Below are 21,044 nucleotides of genomic sequence, written 5' to 3'. Positions count from 1 at the left end.
CTGCCGCGCTCCGGCACTCGGCAAACTTAGACAAAGGGCTAATTATTGCGCCCCGCGCTCCGCTTGGCGCTCCGTTTCCATTATTTATTTATTTGTTTTATTTTTTTTGGCGGCGCTGGGGAGGTATTTGCATGGGAAAAGCGCTGGCGCGGCACCCCCTCCTTTCTCCCTTTGCAAAACACCCTTTTTTTTTTTTTTTTTTTTTGGTGTCCCCCCCTCCCTCCTCCGTCTCCCCTTTTGCGCTGCCCTATTGACATTGCACGGAATACTTGAGCTGCTTAAGGGAATTAAAGAGGGGGAGCAAAAAAAGGAAAAAAAAAAGGGGGGGGGAAATCCGACGTGAATGTAACTCCTTCGGAGTTGGTATTCAGCAACACAAATCAACTCATGACATGTTTAAATTTAAATGCTAACCACACACTCCGCGAGTTACTTTAAAGGTTAGTTTTTAATCAATAGAAGTTGCTGACTCGGGAGTTCTGCGGCGCACTGCAGCTCCGGGGCCTTTGTCTCGCGCTCCGCTCTCAAACTTTCTTTTCTCCCCCCCCGCCTCTTCCCGAGATGATTTTAGCAATGATTTGCAGACACAGAGCGCTATTGTGCTCCCGACTAGCAACATGTCAATAAAGGAGTAGAGTTACCGTGCGCCGGGGTGTCAATATGACTCCTGCAGGCACCGCGCGGGCTTAATACCCGGGAAAAAACTTAATTAACCCTTGCGCCACAGCGAGCCCGGGCTGCGCGGGTGTTTTTCCCTGGCGGGGGGACGTTCCTGCGCACAAGGTGCGCTCGGCACCGGTGGACGCTCCGCAGGCTGCAGCACGGCAGGGGCGYGTTGCCCATCGGCCGCTCCGTGCGCTCCCGCTCCGGCCGGTCAGGGCTGCAGCGCCGCAGGCCAGAGCGCCTCCGAGCGCGTCCCTGTCCCATGGTGGTGCCCGGCTGAGCGGTTTTGCAGGACTGGGAGGTTCAAGGCATGGAAAGGGGCGGACATGGGCGCTTTGGGAGCTCGCAAGTGTTGCAGGCTGCTCCCAACACGCTGCAAGCTCTGCTCGTGCGCTCTGTCCCGTTGCATCCCACGACCCTCATGTACAAAGGAGCGCGGAGCTAAAGGGACGCGCGGATGCACCGGAGCGACGGCTGCTCCGGAGCGGGACGCCCCGGACCCGCCGTGGGGCCCTGCGGAGCCTCGCGCCGTCCTCTGCCTGCCGCCAAGGTGAAACATCAGAGAGCAGCGCGCGGGCGGGACGAGCGCCGCGCTCCCCTCTCTCCAGGCAAATGAAGAAGTAATCTCATCAGGTTGGAAAGTGCTGACTAAGGATTTAATAAAGTGCCTGCAGATGTGTGTCATCTCTAAGGTATTCAACTCATGTAATGCAAAACAGTTCCACAGCGAACGTGCTCATAAAACCCCGTTTAACCATTGCGGGGCTCCGCTCTGCTGTCCTCGCTGGGGTTTTGCTGCCCTTTCCCCCCCTACTCCCAATTTACAGCACCGTGAAAGCCGAAACTCCATCCTGCCACTACGTGCGCGCTCGCGGTAGTAGCGTTTTATGAACCACAAACAATATCTACTTGACCGAATCCGAACCGGGAAGCCGGGATGGCGGCTGTGCAGCCCTGACAGCTCCTGCTTGTTCCCTGGGCTGCTCCGGAGCGCGCAGCTCATCCCGCTGCCGAGGGCCTCTCTGCATCCGAGGAGCAGCAGGGAACCCCCTGCAGCTCAGGGTGCTCAGGAGAAGAGCCCAAGGCTCCTCCTTGACGTCGGCGTCAGGTTGTGCYGACATCGGGAATGGGAAACCAGGCCCGGTGCTTCTGAAAACCCTCTGYGAACAGCCCTCACGCTCTTGGAAAAGGGAAGGCCGTCGAGTGAGGACTTGTCCGACATCCCGGCACATCCCCCCCCGCAACAAGGAGACCTTTCAGCGAGCACGGAAGAAAGGAAGGAAAAAAAAAAATAAAAAAACAAAACCCCCGAGGGCTGCAAAGCAGCCGTATCTGTTTTTCAAATTAAAAAGTTAAACAAAAGTCCTCAAGGGCAAAGTTTAGCGCGGCGGAAGGAGGTTGTTAATGTGGAATCCAGCGCTGGGTGTGACGGTTGGCTCCTCTCTCCGGGCTCCGCAGGTTATTTAAGGACATTCGCACATTTGAAACCCCGGCAGACTCCCCGCGCGGGAGCCGGTTGCGGCGTCACCCCCGGGGCCGGCGCCGCTCGGCGCGGGGCGCTCGTGCCGCGTCTCGGCCCGCCGGGCCGGCACGGGGAGCCGAGCTCGCCAACGCCCGCCCGGGCCGCGGGAAAAGAAAACAGCATTGATAAGAGCTGCAATTATATAAAAATAAATAAAAATGCAGCTTGAGYGCTTGCTGGCGCGCTCGGGCAGCAGAGCCGAGCGGCGGCGGTGGCTGCGGGCAGCTGCGAGGGCTCATCCCAGCCAAGGGGCTCCTTGGCAATACGGGGACTGCCATCCCCATCATCTCCACAACTTGAGGGCCACCAGAAACACGACCCCCGGAAGGTGAACTGGGATAAGAAGCTTTCCAGATTTAAAGATAAATGATGCCCATGGCCAGCTGGTGCTGTGGACACTGCTTGAAGTCCAAGGGATAGATGTGGGTCTTTGGTGGCCTTTCCAAAGGGTCGTTGACAGGAGCAGCACCGGGGGCATCTCGGCTCCCACCGGTGACGACGCTGGGGCCACGTTACCCACCCTGATCCAGTCCCGTTTCCCTATTGCTCTCTGCGGGCAGCACTCCAATCCTGCGGCGCAAACCCAAAGGTGGATATCGAAGACAAGGTCACCTTTGTGCCCCTGCAAGTTACTTTCTTCGAGCTGGGATTCATTATTTAGCAATTACGTTTKCCCACGCGCAGTCCCCAAGGGGACGCGAGCCGCGTGCTGGTTATCCCGAGGGGCCCAGAGCAGCGAGCGCATCTCCCACTGGTCCCGAAGCGGGTGCAGGCGAGCACACCCGCACAGCAGCTCTGCGCCCGACGGCTTTGCCGAGCGTGCCAAGTGTGGCAAACTGCACTGAACTATCTGCAACAGTTCCGTAACGCGGACCTCGGCCTGCTGACTAGTACCAATGTGTGGCAGTGCAAACCACGTCTCCCGCGGGAGCCGCCACCGCGCTCCAGGTGCTTGCCGCGAGCCCGGCCCGGACCCCGCGCGCGGCACCGGCCGGCGCTGAACCCYGTCACCCTGACCAAGGTCCTGCGGACGCCCCCGTGGGCTCCCAGCTGCCCCACGGGTTTCCTGAGCCCTCCAAGCAGTGTTGGGTTGAAGCCACGTCGTGGCCCCATGGAGCGCGCGGCCGGCCTTGCGCCGTCCAGCTGGATCACGGGAACTGCAGGTCTCGGAAACGTCCCCTCTGCTCAGACTCCGAGGAAAGTTCTCTCACCATGAGGTCATTTTTATGTCCGGATTTAAGCTTCATTTTTTTTCCCCCTTTGGACCCGCGAGCTTCGTTTTACCTCCGCAACCCCTCCTCAATTTTCTACGTAGTTAAGCAAACCACKTATTTATCACCACGTTGCTTGGAAAACGTGCAAAACAAGTTCGAAACTTCACGCCGGGCGCCGTCGGCTCGCGGCACCGATGCCCTCGCTGTTCAAAAAGAGAGAAAGGGGAGCTGAGCGCGGGGGGGAGACAGGGAGAAACAATCCCATTTTGGGTTTTTTTGTTAGGGGACGGCATACTACATAGATCAGAGAGTTTTCGAAAAATAAAAAGCCCCACTGTACACAAAGCACAGGAAAATGCGGGGAAAAAAGGGAAAACCTAAAAGCAGCTTAGAATGTGTTAACTCTGCCATTCTGTCAGCTTAAAGAGTATTTTATGCTTGATCACCAGCTCGCTTTTATTATGCTTTTCTTTCATTCATTCAGGACATCAAAGCGCAGCAGCACCAGTGTACCTGATCTACCAGAAGAACTTGTAAGGGTGTTGTAAAGAAACGGGGGTATTGGGAGCCAGACACCCCTGCGGACAAGGCAGTTCAAAGGGAATATTTCAACAATGATTACATTTTGTAAATCTTTGTGCGCGAGACAGCTTATTTCCTGCTTTTTCAGGAAAAAAAAAAAATGGGTTTCTCGCCATTAAAGGGAGCGCGCGGGATGGAAGGGCTGGATGGAGCGGCGAGGCTGCGGCGCGCGGATTAGGCGGGCGCGGAGGGGGACACGGCGGCCAGCGCGGGAGCTGGGGGGACAAGTGGCTGTGAGCGGGRAAAATGAGGGGGAAATCGCTCCCAAAGGAACAAATTTGTGGATATTTGTGGAATATCTGCCCCAAATGTTTGGGTTTTGTTTATTTAGTTGTTTGTGCATTCATCCTCTCAAGGTGYGCGGCCCGACCTGGGGGCTGTCCCTGGGCATGGCCGGGCGGGCGCCCTGTGCCCGGAGCTGCTGCGGCTGCTTTTGCAGTCGAGGGAGAAAATACCAATGCCACAAAGAGGTAAAAAAGAAGCGGGGGGTGAGTCCCAGGGAAAACCTTCCCGTGTGAAGCCAACCCAGCGGCAGAGCTCAGCACGTGCTGCCCTCTCCGYGCTCCACCTCGGCCTTTGCTCGGCCGCCTGCAGTAAAGCCTGGCCCTTCCCTACCTCTCACACAGCATSTCACCCGTTTCTTTGGGAGAAAAGCAGGCCGGGACATCCGCATTGCTTAACCTAAGGGTTAGGTGGCACCGCTGGGCTGCGCGCGGTGCCAGTCACCTGCAGAAAACCCAAAGGAGAAGCCACAAGCGGGGACACCCTGGCGGGCGCGCGGTCACTCCGGGGTTCATGCCGGGCACGGCGGGTGCCGGCGGCGGCGCTCGCGGCCCTGCGGGCTGCCCCGTCTCCAGGGCCCGCCGCAGGAATGCGCCGCCGCCGCAGCCCGCCGCGCGTTCTCAGGCACCGCCGCCGCGCCCGGCTCCGCCACGACGCATTAAGGGCTTCCAGCGCGCCGCGGCGGGGAGGGGGGCCGCGAGGAGGGCAGCGCAATATCCTCTTAACCGTCTCTATCCCGTGCCCAACTCCAGCTACCACTTTTTAAGGGGCCTAACGCGCTCCGGCGGCGCGGCCCGGCAGGCAGGCGCACGTGCTTCGGCCGCGGCACAACCCGCTCCGCTCGCCCTCGGGCTCCYCGGTTTTGCGGCACTCGCAAGTCCCCCCACGCCGTCCTGCGCTCCCCAGTTTTCTGCGGGAAGCCACGGGAGCTTTTCCTGCATGAGGGCTGCGCAAAACATCTCCTYGGGGGCCGCTGTGGCTGGAGGGGATTTGGTGGAAGTTGTGGGGCGAGAGGGAAGGGGGTGCCCCGCGCGGGGCCTCCCGCGCYGTGTCTGCAGCCAGCGGCCCCGCGAGCCGCCCCGCGCACGTGCGCTCCCCTCGGGACCGCGCTGGGGCCCGGAAAACCACYGCAAGGACGCGCGGTTTTGCTCCGCTTTGGGGCATTTAAGGTGGTTTTGGGCCGTTTTCYGTTTGGGGTTTGTGGGTGCTTTCCCTCCCTGTGTCACTCCTGCTGCAGAGCTGGGATGCAAGCGAACGCTCGGGGTTATTTCTGCTCCGCCCGAGGAGTTAGGACCAACCATTGCAGTTTGGGATGATCATTAAGCCGTGCCCGTGTAATTAACAGCGGCAGAGAGAAGGGGCAAAATTGCTAACGTAAACCTGGGGCTTGCAATCAAAAGGTGCCTCTTTGCTTTTCTGACTTGCTGAATGTGCAGCTTTTCTCCCGAAAAATAAGACTGTAGAGAAGTGGCCCTTTGTGCTCGCTAAGTAAGCGGCTCCATTGTAGAGAGAATTAGAGCTCTCCCCCCGTGTTCTGTTTGGGGTTTTTTTTTTTTAAATGTCACTACTTTTACTCCTCATATTCGTGCAAAGCCTCCAAACCATTACGGGAGAAGAATCTGCTTTCTATTTTGACTCATGCAACACCAACAGAATTGTTAGAGCAGTTGCAAGGATCGGGACAAAYTGTGCTCCTCTTTGGAGCACAAAGAGCAGAGCTCGTGGGGTCTTCCATACGGGAACGAACCAGCCAGAACCTGAGCTCGTGCAGCCTTTACACATTTTGCCTGCAAGGCTGGAAACAAAACGAAACAAAAAAAAACACAGAAAACCACCCCAAACTAAACCCATCTCTGCATCAAGAAAAATCACTTTGGACTCACAGAGAGCTCATACGTGCAGCTGCAAAGTACGAATTTGAGATGCATGATTACTGCACTGCAAGCCCTCCCTGAAAGAAAATGTGAATTTTAACCTTTCTCTTCATTTGCCTGAAAAAAGACTAAATTTACCCTAATTTTGCAAAGCTATAAGCAAAATGTGAGCCCAATTAAACAAAAAGATTATTGTATTTCTGAAACAAACTCCTGCCAGTAACAAATCTGCCATCTCCTGCTCTGATTGACTTTAATGAATGTACGGTCGGGTCCAATAGCGGGGATTTGCAAAAGCAATCTTTAACCCAAAAGCCTACAGAAAGTGCTTCATAAATAAATAAATAAGTGAGCCAAACCAGGAACATTAGCTGTTCCTGCAAAACCTCAACTCGCATTGTTTAGCACGGGCTAAGGAGGAAAAAAGTCCAATCTCACATGCAAATTTGGTATCTAATTTTATCCTTTTTGCAAAAAATAAAATTAAAAAAAAGATATGTTTTCTATTGTTTGCTATAGATGCTATTGTTTTCTATATGTTTTGCTATAGCAAAACTGTAGCTATAGCAAAAAGCACAAAAAGCTATAGAAAGTTGCATAAAGCTGCTTCGAGCAATGTGGGAATTACTGTGTTCAGCCCCAGAGGTGGCTGCATTTTATTGGTAATGATTTTCATTACTCGTATTTCATAATTAAGATCACATTTCATTGGCTTCTGAAATGCATTTAGCTACATCTCTCAGTGCGTAATAACCAGTATTTGTATAGAAGATGTAAGAGTTCGTTCATGCAAGTGAATGTGCCTGAAAAGATTATGATTATAGTGTCAGTACTGTTTTCAAAATTGAGTATTAATAATCCGAGTAACTAAAGGCTACACAGTTGAGCCTACAAAACATGTTCAAGTTTAGCTTCTTGATTTCTTAGCACTAGAATTTAAATAAATATATATATTTATTGATTAAACGCTTCCAGCCATACCTCTGCTCAAATTGAATCTGGGAAGAGAGAGGGGAGTCAAAGATGTTTTTTGCTATAAAAACAGCTACTGAAAACAAGACAAGAAGAGAACCTTTACTGCTCTGCGCTAATCACAGTAAAACCAGGCAGAGTTTGCAAGCTCAGTCTTGGCATGGCGTTAGCAATCCCAACCAAGAACAGGCAGTAAAAGTTAAAATATRAACAGTCCTCGATTTAACAAAACTGCAATCGTTTTGCTACATTACTTCTTCTGAAGGCCAGGTCTTTCTCCTGCCCATAATTTCCATTCTGGGGGGATGAGCCAGCACTAGGAGAGGTGATGGTCACTGTCTTGGGAACACCAAGTCTACTGCGCCCCAAGAGCCCTTCCATGTTAAGAAGTGGACTCTCATCTTTTGGCCCATCCCTAAGCAATTCAGTATTAATTTCAGAGCAACAAAATCTATTTTGTCAGGAGTTCACCTCTAGTGCTTGCTTGACCGCTGTGTTAAGGCCATCAAACAAAGATGACTCTTAGGAGAGGGATAGTTTAATTCCTATCTATTGGGCAGTATGCAGGGATTGTGGCCTTTAGTTTTTCACCTTCATGGTACACTGTGGTCCTAATCCTTTGACTGAAGCATTGTTAAAAAGTATGGATGGCAGCTGGCAAAAATCTTAATGTTCCAGTAAATGCAAAAGCCATAAATCCAACTGCTGACCTTTTCCATCCAGGTCACAYGTGACATCTACTGGGTTTTGTCAGGCTGCGTGCAATTTATGGTGCTCATATAGGTATCAGCTGTGAGAGCTGAACTTTCATGAAATGTCTTTCAAAGGCAGTTCCAAAACCCTTGTAAAAAGTCAGTATGACTTTTTTTAAGGGTATACTCTCTACATGCCTTTTAAAAGGTCTCATCACACCTTCTCTGCACATCTCCAAGGTCATGAAACTTCCCATCTTAAATTATTAGGCTCTACAAAATACCCAAATCAGGGTACGCATGTAGCTGCCATGAGTACACATGCCTGATGACCCCTTTCCAAGCCTGGGGAATACATTGGAGACCTCCTTGCTCCTTCCCTTCCTGCGTGCATCTCTGCCCCTCTCCGAAATCAATGGTATCGATGGTGTATTGTCAGTCAGGGCAATGTGATTTGATAGGACCCCGAAGCAGCTGCAGAAGAAGGCGAGGAATACAAAACCTGCTCAGGCCCTCAGCACGAGCACCAGATCAATGTTCTCAATAATACGTTTGCCGCCATGTAGCACCCTAACTGTCGCAATTAATAATGTAGAAGGAGCTGATTAACTTAAGTAAAGTGCTCTCCGCTGTGTAAACACATAAAGATCTATAGGGCGGGTGAGGGAAGAAAGAACAAAACGTCATTTTTATATTTTATGTGGACACATTCTTGCTTTCCATTCTGCTCTTGTAACAATTACTGTACTAGCCACTCTGACAGAGTCAATAAATCGATCGGGGACCTGATGCAGCAGCGCTGCAGACTAATCCAATACAGCATCATCTGCAAGGGAGGTGGGGTGGGCGCAGGGCAGCCAGGAAAGCGCCCGAGCCAAGCACATGCACTGAGAGGCACCTGGCTGTCATCTCGCCTACACCCGTGGGGTTGACCTGGGGGGTGTCTGCAGGAGGATGCCCGTCCTGCCCATGCTGCATCTGCAGAGGCCTCCTAATTCTTCAGTGCGTCCCAGGACAAGGTGCGGGATGTGGCTTGGTCCCCATTTGAACATCCTCAGTTMACGTTCCAAAGACTGGACGTGACTCTCTCCCGTCACATTAAGTTCGACAACGGTTTCACCTCTCAACTCCCTCCTTCACAGCAAAAGCTGCTGCTTTTCCACCTAAAAGCAAGTTATAAGAAATCTGGGAATGCCTCTCCAGGCACTGTGCACCCGTGGGCACGGGAACAGCCAGGTCTCATCAGGCTAAATGGTCACTTTGGTCTGGTATTGTCCCTGCCACTGCCTGGAGTCTTTCCCTGCAGAGGAAGATGCAAGAAACCCTCTAAAGGAGATGGACTGTGCCCGAGAGCAAGCTTCTTCCCGGCTCCATGCAATAAGTGGTAGGCCTTGTAAATCCGTGTTAGTGGGGAATATGAGATTGAAAAATAAAACTAAAAGAAAGTTTCCTGCTGAATGGAAAAAAGAAAACTGTTTTTTGGCAGAAGTTCTTCAAGAAGGAGAACATAGGCCATTGTTATTATGAAGACTTTTCAATGAAAACGCAGAAAATCATTGCCTTTTAGAGTAATTGTTTAGCTAAAGAAAGGTTACACAGCTTGTAGAGAATTTAGGAAGAAATTAAATCTCTCCAGCTCATTCATCATATTTCTGCATTTGCCAACTCTTCCCACCAGGCCCACACTTACTTCTTCTCTTTCTTCTCCCCTACTGTGGAGCATAAGTAATGGCCATAAAAAACACAGAAAGGGGCCCTTGCAAACAGGCTTCCTGTTTATTGTAAGGAGGGGAAAAAATGCAATAAGTTTAATTGCTTAGTTTGGGAAATTCGTCCATGTCCATTGTAAATAATTGCACGTTGCATCTATTGGAAATAGGATGCTCAGTGTTAGTTCCCAAAAAGAGACTGAACTGCCCACTGAAGCCTGCAAGGACGAGGAAGAAAAAAGCATGGGAAGAAAGGATCCCCCCTGCTAGGGAGTAACCCAGGCATTTCTGGACTGATTTGGCTTAAACCCACTTTGAAGATAAGGCCACATGATGGTCCTGACAAGTCTGCTCTGACCCTTTATTGTTAGAGGGCTCTCTGTGCTTTCTTCTGCAGGTATCCCCATCGCCGCTGCGCTTTGAGAACTGCTCTGACAGTAAAATTGCACAGTGCCCCTCTGTGGGAAAGCTCAATTAAACGGGCTTCGAGCGCTGAGCTGAACCGAAGGGGAAGGGACGGGCAGTTAGGAGTGACCCGAGCTGCTGGTCACYTTTGTGTCCCTCTCTGTGGGACACGCTCTGGGCTCTGATGCTGCTGGCAGCAGAGCAGCACGTTCAGACACCTGCAGCACCGGGGACTTGGGCTATGGAGCAACCACGTAACCTGCAGCGCCTCAAGACCATGCGGCTGCCTCTGCTCTTTGYTCCTGTCGTGGTAGAACCAACTTGGGCTTAGGTCGGGGGGGATTCAACCAATGTCTCCTTGACTAATCTCAGCAAGAGAAGAGTGATGGCCAAAGTGAAGGTGGAATCCGAAACCTTCTGAGACCTGCCTGTTGTCCATACAGATGGACACTATATTTTCTTTGGGCCTCTAGTCTCTGCAAAATTCCACTCTTTACCCGGGAGAGAAGATTCTCCACTGTTCAAACCATGTCCTGAACCTGCCTCTGTTGGCTTGCTGCTGTGGGCAGATACGGCAAAAGGGGCAGTCAAGTCTCTGCTCTGAAGTGGACTGCAGTTTAAAACAGATTTCTTCTGTGTGCTGCCCTAGGTAAAGTTCCTTTATGGAATCGGCAGTTCTGAGGGAACTGAACCGGTTGGATCCAAGCTCCTAAATTAGTGCTCTTCATCTTCATTTATGTTCCGCCGTAAGAGGTGCCTTCAGCCTGCAGGATGAGCATTGTTTTCCCAGGGAGGAACTCACCCCAGCAACAAGTAGCACTGGCCTGGCTTATAACTAGTTCTGCTCAGAAGCCCCCAAATGAAAGACCTGCAGCTGCTGCTGCTGCTGCTAGAACCTATCGTGTTCTCCACACAACCACCGCAATGCTCAGCCCACCTGCCCCCTTAGGCTGCTTCTGAACACGGACCATTTTTTCTCCCCTGCCCTTTGCTTTAAACCCCCTTCCCCTTGTTTCTAGACAAGAGAATCRTTTACAGCTAGATTTGTAGATGAACTTGAGGCATAAAGTGGCTTTTTACAGAGAAATAAAAGCTTCAAAGAAGAAGGTACCAAGGTACCAGGAGAGGCAGGAGCAGCAGTGGAGCTGAGGAAGCGCAGCGACTTCCTTAGAATACAGTGACAGTCTCCTCTTTGCTAAACTTGGGCAGTTTTCCCCCTAACTAACTTACCCTGTGCAGCATTACTGCTATAGACACGTCTCCTGGCACGGGCTTTGGGGCTTGGTTGGGCTGGTGGCGAGGTCTGAGCTGCTGTGTCTGCCGCTCTTCAGCCTGGGAGTTTTCCCGACTGGAGAAGCCTGTTTGATCTGGGGGGGTTGCAGCAGGTAAAGCCTATGTTAAATATCCGACTTCCACTTTATCGTGGAGTGCTAGATAAAGCCATGAGCCTGTGCTTTGAACTCTGTGCATTATAAAGGGCTGGTGTATCTGCAGCTGGGTGGCTCCAGGGTCCCCTCGGGCAAGCGAGAGGAGCCTTGGCTGGCGACATATCCTGATCCGACTCCAACTGGAGGGTGCTGCAAAGCCAGAAGTAGGAGGAAGTTCTTGCTTCTGGCCTTYGGGAAAGCAGCTTTCTTTTTCTAAAAGGAAAGTATGGGAATAAACTCACTTCTCTGCTTAGCAAAGGTGTAGGACTAATGTGGATGGATCTGCTCTACAGGCTGATAATTTCGGGAAAGCACTTTGAAACTAGCCATTTTTTTCCTGAAGCAGCTGGTTAAGAGGAGGTAACCTGCACGTTCTCTCTTGAGAAGAAAACCATGTAGGTTCTCGTGGCAGAAGCAGGTGATGAGCGTGAAGGGACCTTCCCATCCCTCTGCCGCTCTCCTTCTTGCCAGCCCTTGGCAAGAGGGGCGACGTATCGATTACTTAGGCAGGAGGCATCTTGACCAGCTTGCTTCTGAAACCATAGCCTGCGTACCCCGGGCAGACTGTATTTCTGATTTGCATATGCAAAAGGCAGCTAAAAAGCTGATGTGCCCATATAGCTAGCGAGTCAAGTAGCAAAAGTAAATGATTTATCAAGCGAAGGTTGCAAACTTGGTCCATCAAGGAATATGACCTTTCTGTAAATAAAATACTTCCTTAAAGGAATTAGACTTGAAGCAACTCAGAGCAGGCTCCTAGTGGAAGCATCTATTGCTAATTTTTATAATGTCCACTGAGAAAGGCATGCAGTGCTTGGGCTGTTTTGTGTGCAGGACAGAAGGATCCTTGCTGAAATGCAGCTGCATTGCCCTACATCTATTTATCTGCAATTTGATTGCAACAGGGGTGCCYGTGTAGGGGAAATGCGACTTCTGCTCCATCACTGCCACATCCTGCACATGGGGCCAAGTGTGCAACTAACTGGGGGTTAGTGACCCCCAGTCACGGGGCCCACTGGTGGGAGGAGAAAATCACATCCAGCCCACCACATTCCCTGGTAGCTTGGAGCAGGACCGTGATTTCAGGGAAAAGCTAACACGTTCAGATGCAGCCGTCATGCTTATGTGCCTGTGTCAGCAGTACAGAGGCACTTAATGCTCGTATTTGCATTTAAGCTGCTAGCTTGACTTGCAGATATTCTAAGTATCCGTCGCTTCCCCCTGTCTCGGGGAGCTGGGAGCAGGGAACGGTTCTCAGGACCCGCATCTTCGCCTGACTCTCACTGTGCTATAAAAACCCCGATGGAAAGCAGCCACCCCAGCTGCTTTTAATAACCCTGTCCTACTTGGGTCTATTTTTTTTCATTTTGAAAATATCCTAAGTGATTGTTCTAATTTATACACTAATGTCCTGCAAAAAAAAAAAGGAATAATTACAAAAGCCCGTCTTTGTTTGGAGGAACGTTAAGTAAGCTCCAAGTCACTGCGGCTCGCGCTTTCACCCCGATCTAAAACACGGTCAACTACAGAGTTGTTTCATGAATAAATACTGAGTTTTACTGATAAATTATATATTTAGTATCAAGTGGGCGGCGGGGCTGTGGTGATGTATGGAAGGCCGGAGATGCAGCTGGAGTCAGGGGCGGGCAGTCGGTCTCCTCGCCCGCTGCAGCCTGCTTGGCTCTAATTGAAAGCTGTGCCCAGTATTGTTTTTCACTGGTCTCCATGAGCCTGCATTACCTAGGAGCACTTAAAGCAAGGCTGGAGCACTTTCAGATGACTTAAATCCTAACTAAGGAGCCCTGAAGTTTGCAGTCAACAAACTTAACGTGGGGRGAAGCAAAACAGGATGCAGGATGCAAATAAGTTTAAAATATTTTGGAGGCTTAATACGGGCCTGACTTACTATCAATTTACCAACTGGGAGTGTTTCAAGTCTTGTGGAAAAAAGGTAGTGCAGCGTTCTCCAAAGAGTTTCAAATTTCCTGAGCTATGGGGGAAGGACCGAGCGCTTAAGGACTTTAACAGCGGATACCTTCACGTTCCCTCGTTTCCTTATTCCTGTGCACTCTGATTCCTTCCAAAATCACGAGAGARGCGATGGCAACGTGAGGGCCCTCGAGGGCTCGCCAGCTGAGAACGGGGAGCAGAGYGGCTTGTGCCAACGCATCGGGAAGGGAAGAATCGGAGCCTGCCGGAGCAAAGCCCCGCTCCGTCCTGCTGCTGCACTTTCCATGACCCTCCGTAATACCGGGGAGGTTGGCGATCCGACGCGGTTTAACCTGCGCTGTCGGCAGCGCTATAAACTAAAGCCCCTAACAAATTGTGTGCCGAGAAGCGACAGGGAGGAAACGCGTTGCGGCCTCGGGCGCCGGGCGCAACCCCGAGCCAGGACGCGCTCGGTGCGGGGACACGGKGACACCCCCGAGCAGCCTCCTCCTTACCCCTGTCCTGTCCTAGCGATCCGTATAGGCAACCCCAAGGCCCTGGGTAAGAGGTAAGAGCAGCACCACGCTACTTGCTAGCTATTTAATTACCTTTTTAGGCGTCACGGCCAGCCCAAAGCAAATTACACATATTTCTTGCTGTTGACCTTTAAAAGTATCACAATGTAGTCAAGAGAGTATTTATAACTGCGAGCTACAGTTGTCCGAAAACACCACTTCTGCTCACTTATTTTTTATACCTTCCCCCCCCCGCCCCGATAACGTGATATTAAGCATAGACTTAATTTCTCCAACATCTGGCTCAAATTAGCTGCTAACAAAACTGCCAACGACTATTTTCTTAATCGACCCTGGGAATTTGATAYGGCCTGGAAAAAGCACATTGAAACCTTGTCCTTCTCCTAAAGAAACGCAAATGTTTACTTGAGCTCCTGCTTCCACCGCGGCCAGGGCTGCGCGCTCGCTCGGCCCAGCTTTACGGCCTCGTTTTCCCCCCTGTTTTCCCTTCACGTAAGGAAACAGATGTGCTCGCAAGCCACTCGCTTGCGCCAGCCCCAAGGGCCCAGTGGGAATTTGAGGCTCCTTTTGGTGCTCTGCGGGCCGAGGGGCGCCGGGAGGGGGGTCCTGCCGGCTCCGTGGGAAGCTCCGGATTGCGGTGGTGCAGCGGGAAGGGGGGACACGCTAGGAAAGGGCTGGGGGCTGCGGAAGCGGGTTAGGGCGGAGAGGGGCCGGCAGCGAGCGGGGCCGCGTGGCGAGCGCGCGGCGGCGGCGACGAGAGCGGCCCACCTGAGTCTGTTGCGGGATATTTACAAAGCTGGGATCCCGGGGTCCAACACTGACGAACCGGTTTGCGGGGGAGGTGCTGGGTGTCGAGTAGGCTGTGAAGGGAAGGGACACATGCGGTGAGGAAGCGCCACCGGACCCCGCGCGCGCGCCAGCCCCTCCCAGTACCCCCAGTGCCCCCTCCCGCCCGCCCGGCCGCCGCGGAGCCGTGCGYGGGTTTGGAGAGCGGCTCTGCGTGGGGCACGGGCCCCCCCGGCCCCCGCAGCTCGACACGCAGCGCATGCATGTGGGGCCAACGCCGCGTGCAACCCGAGCTCCGCCGGGAACATCCTGTGGGTAAATCCAACGGCCTGCAGGTTCGCCGGGGCGCAGGCGCCGTCAGCCTGCGGGCTGGAGCCGCGCTTGGAAACCGGAGCGGCTCCCGCAAACGTGACGCTATTAGGTGCAACGCAAGCCGAGGAGCCGGACCCCTGCCAAACCCCGAGCACTGCAATGGTTTTCCTGCAGCATTGCATTCTGCCCTGCAGCCGTCCACGGGGCCACGTACTTGCACACCCAAAGGCACTCAGTGCAGCCTCAGCCCTCTGCTCACTTGAAAATTCCCAGTGCAATCTCCTTTGTCCGCTTGTGGTTTTTTCCCCTTTTTTTCGCATGTTCAGATCTAAATTGAAATAACCTAAATAGATGCCTTAACACAAACAGTGACTCTGTCTCTTTTAAATATATTTGTGGGAATGTATTCTGCTGAACAAAATCCCCAGACAATCGAACTATCCAACGAAGAGACAAAAAAAACACAAAATCCCAAAATGTTAAAAGGAAAGTTACTTGCCAAATTCCAGTCAGACTAAATATAACGTTCAGGCCTCGAAATTGCAGAAAAAAAATAAAGCAAATGAGGGGTTGAAAAAGACACTGAGCTGTCTGCACGGCTGAAAGCCTGGTGCCTTCTGCAGGCCCAGGGCTGAACCAGTGATCCGTCCCTCTCCTGCACGTGCCGCATGCGGAGCACGGAGCAGAGCCGAAACAGGTCACGTCGCTGCTTCCCTCCCTGCTTTCCGCGGCCTCCGACTATTTTCCGCTCGGAGACTTCCTGCGCTTTAGGAGCCCTCGAGGAATTTYGCCTTTGCGAGTGCCCCGTCTGCCCTGGAGCCCAATGCAGTCCTTGCATCCCGCAGACGCCGAGTCCCAACGCCTCCCAMCACGGCCCCTTTGCCTTACAATCATCTAAACCCTTTACTTTCGCACGGAGCAGTCTGCCAAAACCACCCCATTAAACCCCAAGCCTTCATTTCTTCCTAATCCAGAAGGCACTTAGGGCACCCTCACTTCTAAAGACGATTTCTTCACAGTTCTTCCAAATAAGAGGAGAAAAAAAAAAAGAGAAAAGCTAGCATTTTGCTAGTGCTTGCAAAAAACCATGCAAGGAACACCTTTCCTTCACGAATCCTTCAGAGGAATTTTTCAAGTGTACTATTTCATAGGCCTGGGATGATTTACAAAGTGCAATGCAGCATGCATATTAGTGTGCGAGCAGCCACACTGGCTGTTATTCATATCTGCAAATCAAGGAATGAATGAACAGGGCAGATTTGGCGAGATGCTCTCCTTGCCTTTTGACCATGTTCACTTGCTATTTAATAATTCAAAGAAACCACAAGTTTGCAAATGTTGCTGGTGTCATGTATTAATATTCTCCTGCACTGCTTTAACTGCCGAACCTCACGAGGAATAAAAATTCTTTCTACCCCAGTGAAAAGCAACTGAAAGCTCAAAAATCAAACAGGCTTTTTGGTTCTCCTAGTCTATTTTTAAGTAAGCAAAATGAGTCTAGAGGCCATTTATTCCCTCGGAGCAGGTAAGTCCTACTCAAGATCTTGTTTACAGCTCCCTGTTGGCAGCTACTTATGCTGTGATAGTTTGTAAAAAATCAAAGTGAATCCGTGAGAACGCTGTCTGAAATGTCTTCTCTGCTCAAGCAGAGGTCCTGAAGCACTTCAAAACCGGTATAAGCTGCACAAAAGCACCCTCCAACCTTTCTGGATGAATTACTATGTATACCTCTCTTCTCTAATGCTCCCAACTATGTTTAACTTACTTTCTCAAAATACTCGGATGTCAGCTTGGTATTTCCTTCAGGGCGTATAACTGCATGGCTGGAGCCAAGAAGTGAAGGAAACAAGAAAACCTCCAGGGAACACGTGTGCAGAGCAGGCTCTACCCCAGGGTCTGTAGCCCAGGATGCTCAAGCTAGTGTCCTACCTCGCTGCAAGTGTCTGGATGGCACTTAGACCCTCTCACCAGCACAGCTTCGTGAAATACYCTCCTGTTCTTGTTGAAATACGGTGTATAACACCCCGGGGGTGGATTCCTGCAGGGTGTCCTGCCCTCCCATCCCTGCACTCTGTCCTGAGCTTGGAATGGTGCAAACCACTCGCACCGGTTGAGGCTGGGCCGTGTAATGTCCTGGTGCACACACATAAGCTGGGCCTGCGCTGACCCCTTCATGGAAGGGAAAAGCCCCAGCCAGAGAAACGACTGCGGAGCCACCAAGTCRCTGTGATGCCACCAAGTCGCTGTCTTTGCATGCACTTGAGGAGCACGCAAAGCAGGAGCTGGCAGGGAAAGGACATTTGCTCATGCAGACAGCTCTGATATTTCGCCAGAATGACAAGGAATTGTATGAAAGACGAGACAAACAAACAGCTTGGGGCATGTCACGCGTGTTAAAGTTGTCTGCGATAGGAGAACGGTAATTTAGGATATACTGCTCTGAAATAATTTCTACTAAGTATAGGAGTTTGTCAGCTGCCAATTTCTCCCCGTGTAGAGTGGTGAAGCTTAGAAAATACATTTAAGGGGAAAAAACCCACTCTGCATGGGGATAACTTTTTGTGAAGAAAAAATGGAGCCTTCCAAATCTCACGAATCCCATCGCCGTTGTGTCAYGGCACCGAGGAAGAGGCTGCCTTTCCAAAGGGATGGGATCCGCAGCTGAGATTCCCAACTGGCCACGCAGCAGCGGCGAATCCCCAGCRTCCATCTCCAGGGGCTCTTCCTCCCTTGGCCCGCGCTGGGAGCTCGTGCTTGGTTAATGCTGCAGCTGGAGGGTCTCGTTATGGCCCCGGGATTCATTAAGCACCTTGCTGGGCTCTGCAGCCCGCCGTCCCCTAGGCCTCGCYGGGCTGAGCAGCTGCTCCTGGCTCCCGCACCCTGCGGAGGCGGGAGGCCAAGTTCTGGTAGGGCCGTAGCCGCGGTTTGTATCTGGGCAGGGCTTTGTGCTAGGAGGGAGAACGGAGCAAATGCCAGCCCCTGGCACAACATTTCCTTGGGGGGGTTTGCTCATTTCCCCATGGCTAAGGAGGGAGTCTGGCCAGAATCTAACGTTGTTCCTGACTTTGGTGTGCAAGGGCCCATCCAATACCCCAAAGATCTGCGAGGCGCTCGGCCACAACGCAGCGACGCTCGCAGTGCTGGTGGGCTCAAGCAGCTCCTAACCATGGAAAACACCTTCCTGTGCAGCATTTATGAACCCGTGCTATTTGCTATTTGCTATATTTATTTGAGAAAATAAACAAACACAGATGCCAGCRGAGGCTTGGTGCTGGTTGTCATGCTCAGCTCTCTCCAAAAGGCCAGGAGCTTGGGTTGGTTTTCTTTTACGTGGCTAACCACTGCCACTGGCTTAGGTAGGTAATGCGATATTTTGCTTTAGGAAATAATTATTATAACCTACTCTTTAGTAAAACCTGGCCCTCAACTAAATTTTATTCTTGCTTACAATTCAGTTCACTATTACCCAACACCCTTGTGCCTTATCAAAACGAAGATGCATGCCTCAATATGTGCAAAACTATATGTTTAGCTATCAGCCCAGCTAATTAACAAACAGTAATTATTTTCCTAATCTTTTGTTTAAATACCATTAACTAGCTGCTCTTGAGAAAACCTGGGCTTCCAATTAGTGCGGCAGCTGTCTGCGGCGCGCCGAGCCGCGGTGACCGGCCCCGCTGCTCCTGCCGCTCCGTGCTGCTCCCAACTTGGGTGGACACGCGCCAGCTCTTCTGCCAGCTGAGAACGGGGCCAGACACACTTTTAGCTTGTTTACATGATCGCAGCACCGCAAAAAAGTATTAAGATAACTGCTCGGATGATGGGGGGTATTTTTTTTTTCTTTTAGGCATCACACCCTGCCAGTAAATTGAGTCACAACTGTAATGACAAATCTGTGTTGACCTAGTTTCGTTTATCCCAGCTCTGAAGGCAAGGAGACAGCAAGGCATTGCTGACTATATTCAGTGATAACTATGAGTAAATATTAACCTTTTAATTCCACAACTGACTCTCATTGATGGGACTTAAAAGACGGTATCTCCGGTCAGAAAGTGTGAAAACTTCCTGATCGCACAAGTGCTGCTCTAAGCTCTGAGACACCAGCAAGGGGAGGGAATGAATCAACCTCTCAGCTCAGCAAAGATTTGCTGAGCAATTCAAAAAGGTCTGATTCTAGAAGATCCTGTTCACGATCTTAGCAGACTGTCTCATACTAAAACCCGTTTTAAGGTCTAAGCAAGCCAGAGGAACTTGCTTAGTTGGCAAGAATGTGCTRTTGCGGAAGGCAACACAGAACTCTGAGAAATACCCGGTTTTACCAACGTCCCATGGAACCTGTGTGCATCTCCTGGACCGCAGATGGAGCTTTAAAAACAGCTTTCACATGTTCTGAATAGCAAATACCTCTTTGTACATCAAGCGGTGGCTGCATATAGCATTCAAATAATAAGCTCGAAAAGCACACAAAAGGATTTGCTCTTTCGATTAGATTGATTTTTGTTTGTGGATGTTATTTGGACTCCCTTCACTGTGGAACAAGTCCCCTACAGTTGCCATTAACGCATTGAAAGCTTCCCTTTTGTTTTGAAATGTCAGTTTGAGCATAGCTTCATTAAATCATTTCACAATTAACTCCCTGAACATCCAGACTTTTTTCAAGCACCAAGCCCAGCTGAATCACATTTGTTTCCCAGCAGAGTGAGTCCAAAGTGGTATCCCCAAGTGTGTATGCAGGAATTTGTATATTTGACTTGTGGCTACACAAAATACATATGGGAGCCGTGTGGGTGGTGGAGAGAGGATTAAGGCTTTCTCCCTGGGCTTAAGAAACACCATATCTTCTTGCCCCAAATGCAGGGCTCGGGAACCAAGTCACAGGGAGCAACGTCTGGGTTAATCTAAGAAGACTTATTCCCCAAAGAACTATAAAAGAAGTGAACTCAAAAGAGTTGTTAGTCTAGCCCAATGTGTATAAGAAGCAGTATTTGCTCTGAGGGCCTCTGTCTGAGCGCACGCAGTCCCCTCTAAAGCCCTTCTTGAGACACAAAATCACCCCTGAGTGACGGTGYGGAGGATTTCCAAGTCCCAGCCCTGTGTCTCCGGCTGGCCATGTTTTCTCTCAGATGTCACTGGGTGAAAAGCCAACAAAACTGGAGATAAAACTGAATCCTTACGCTACCGCTCTTGTTTGGTTAACACGACGAGCTCGGGATTTTGTAAAACAGAGCGGAGAGCAGACAGCTCTCCTGTCCCTCAGAGCTCGTCCGCCCACGGACGCGCTCATGGCCATGGACAGGAGATGCCTGGTGGCCCCGGCGCGTCGCTGCTGGCCCGTGGCTCCCGCGGCGGCTCTCTACTTACTCGGAGAAGTGGGAGAGGTGGCCCCTCCTTCCGTTGACGTAGTCGGAGGTTTTGTGTCTGGCACTGGCAGAGGCACAGGCCTAGCCATTGGTGGCGGAGGTGGTGGTGGCAACATTGGGGTAGGAAGGAATGGATTGTGCACCTTGCCTTGGCTGCTACCATTGGGCTGCCAAAACAACAAGCAAACACGCAAGAATTACACTAAAAATCAGCTAGTAGGAACCTTTCACAACAACAGTCCAGCTTAAAACTATACGCAATACATTTGAAATTACTTAAGGAGAGAGGTGGCAAAGGAAGTGCTGTGTCCAAGTCTCCACTGACTTCAAGGCGCTTGGCCTCAAAGCCTGCGAACCTTTTGCAACTGTGGAAATTCCCACTTTTGGYACATTTCTCCTATTAGCAACTGATCAAAATTATTCTGGATTAAATTCTGCTCTTATTTACATTTCCTGCAGCTACTAAGTCTCGCTTCGTGAGAGTTTGGGCAGTGATCTGGAGCTTCCCAGCTTCATGTCTCTACAGTATCCTGAGGATATCAGTGCCTGGGACTTGAGTGTAAATTTCTTAAAGATAYTGCTCATTAGGAGGAAAAATAAGCATTTTTGGTGGTCTTAAAAGTCACACTGATATCTTATTACAGGAAAAATGAATGACTGTGTATTAAAGCAACTGCACTCCCACATCCCTTTTAAGTCAGCGATAAAACAGCTCACAGTTTAGCTGAGCTTTGAACTGCTTAATTTTACGTACTAGAATAAAAAGAAATCTCTCTCTG

At 51.0% G+C, this 21,044-nt stretch overlaps 1 protein-coding gene across 1 annotated transcript in view; it reads right to left on the bottom strand.

Moving 5' to 3' along the window:
- NFIA (nuclear factor I A) overlaps window positions 1–21,044 on the bottom strand; it is a 213,474-nt gene that overhangs the window by 1,901 nt on the left and 190,529 nt on the right. Inside the window, exons 11-12 of the mRNA XM_026040730.1 lie at window positions 20,267–20,432; window positions 14,576–14,667 (exon numbers count right to left, since the gene is read on the bottom strand). Of these exons, the coding sequence (XP_025896515.1) occupies window positions 14,576–14,667; window positions 20,267–20,432 (258 nt within the window). The remainder of the gene's footprint in view (window positions 1–14,575; window positions 14,668–20,266; window positions 20,433–21,044) is intronic.

The sequence above is a fragment of the Nothoprocta perdicaria genome, unplaced genomic scaffold (assembly GCF_003342845.1).
Source record: "Nothoprocta perdicaria isolate Ctin4 unplaced genomic scaffold, notPer1 scaffold_262, whole genome shotgun sequence".
In the NCBI taxonomy this organism is placed as follows: Eukaryota; Metazoa; Chordata; class Aves; order Tinamiformes; family Tinamidae; genus Nothoprocta; species Nothoprocta perdicaria.
Note: the sequence above shows the minus strand (reverse complement) of the source record. Positions and strands in the feature narration are given on the sequence as shown.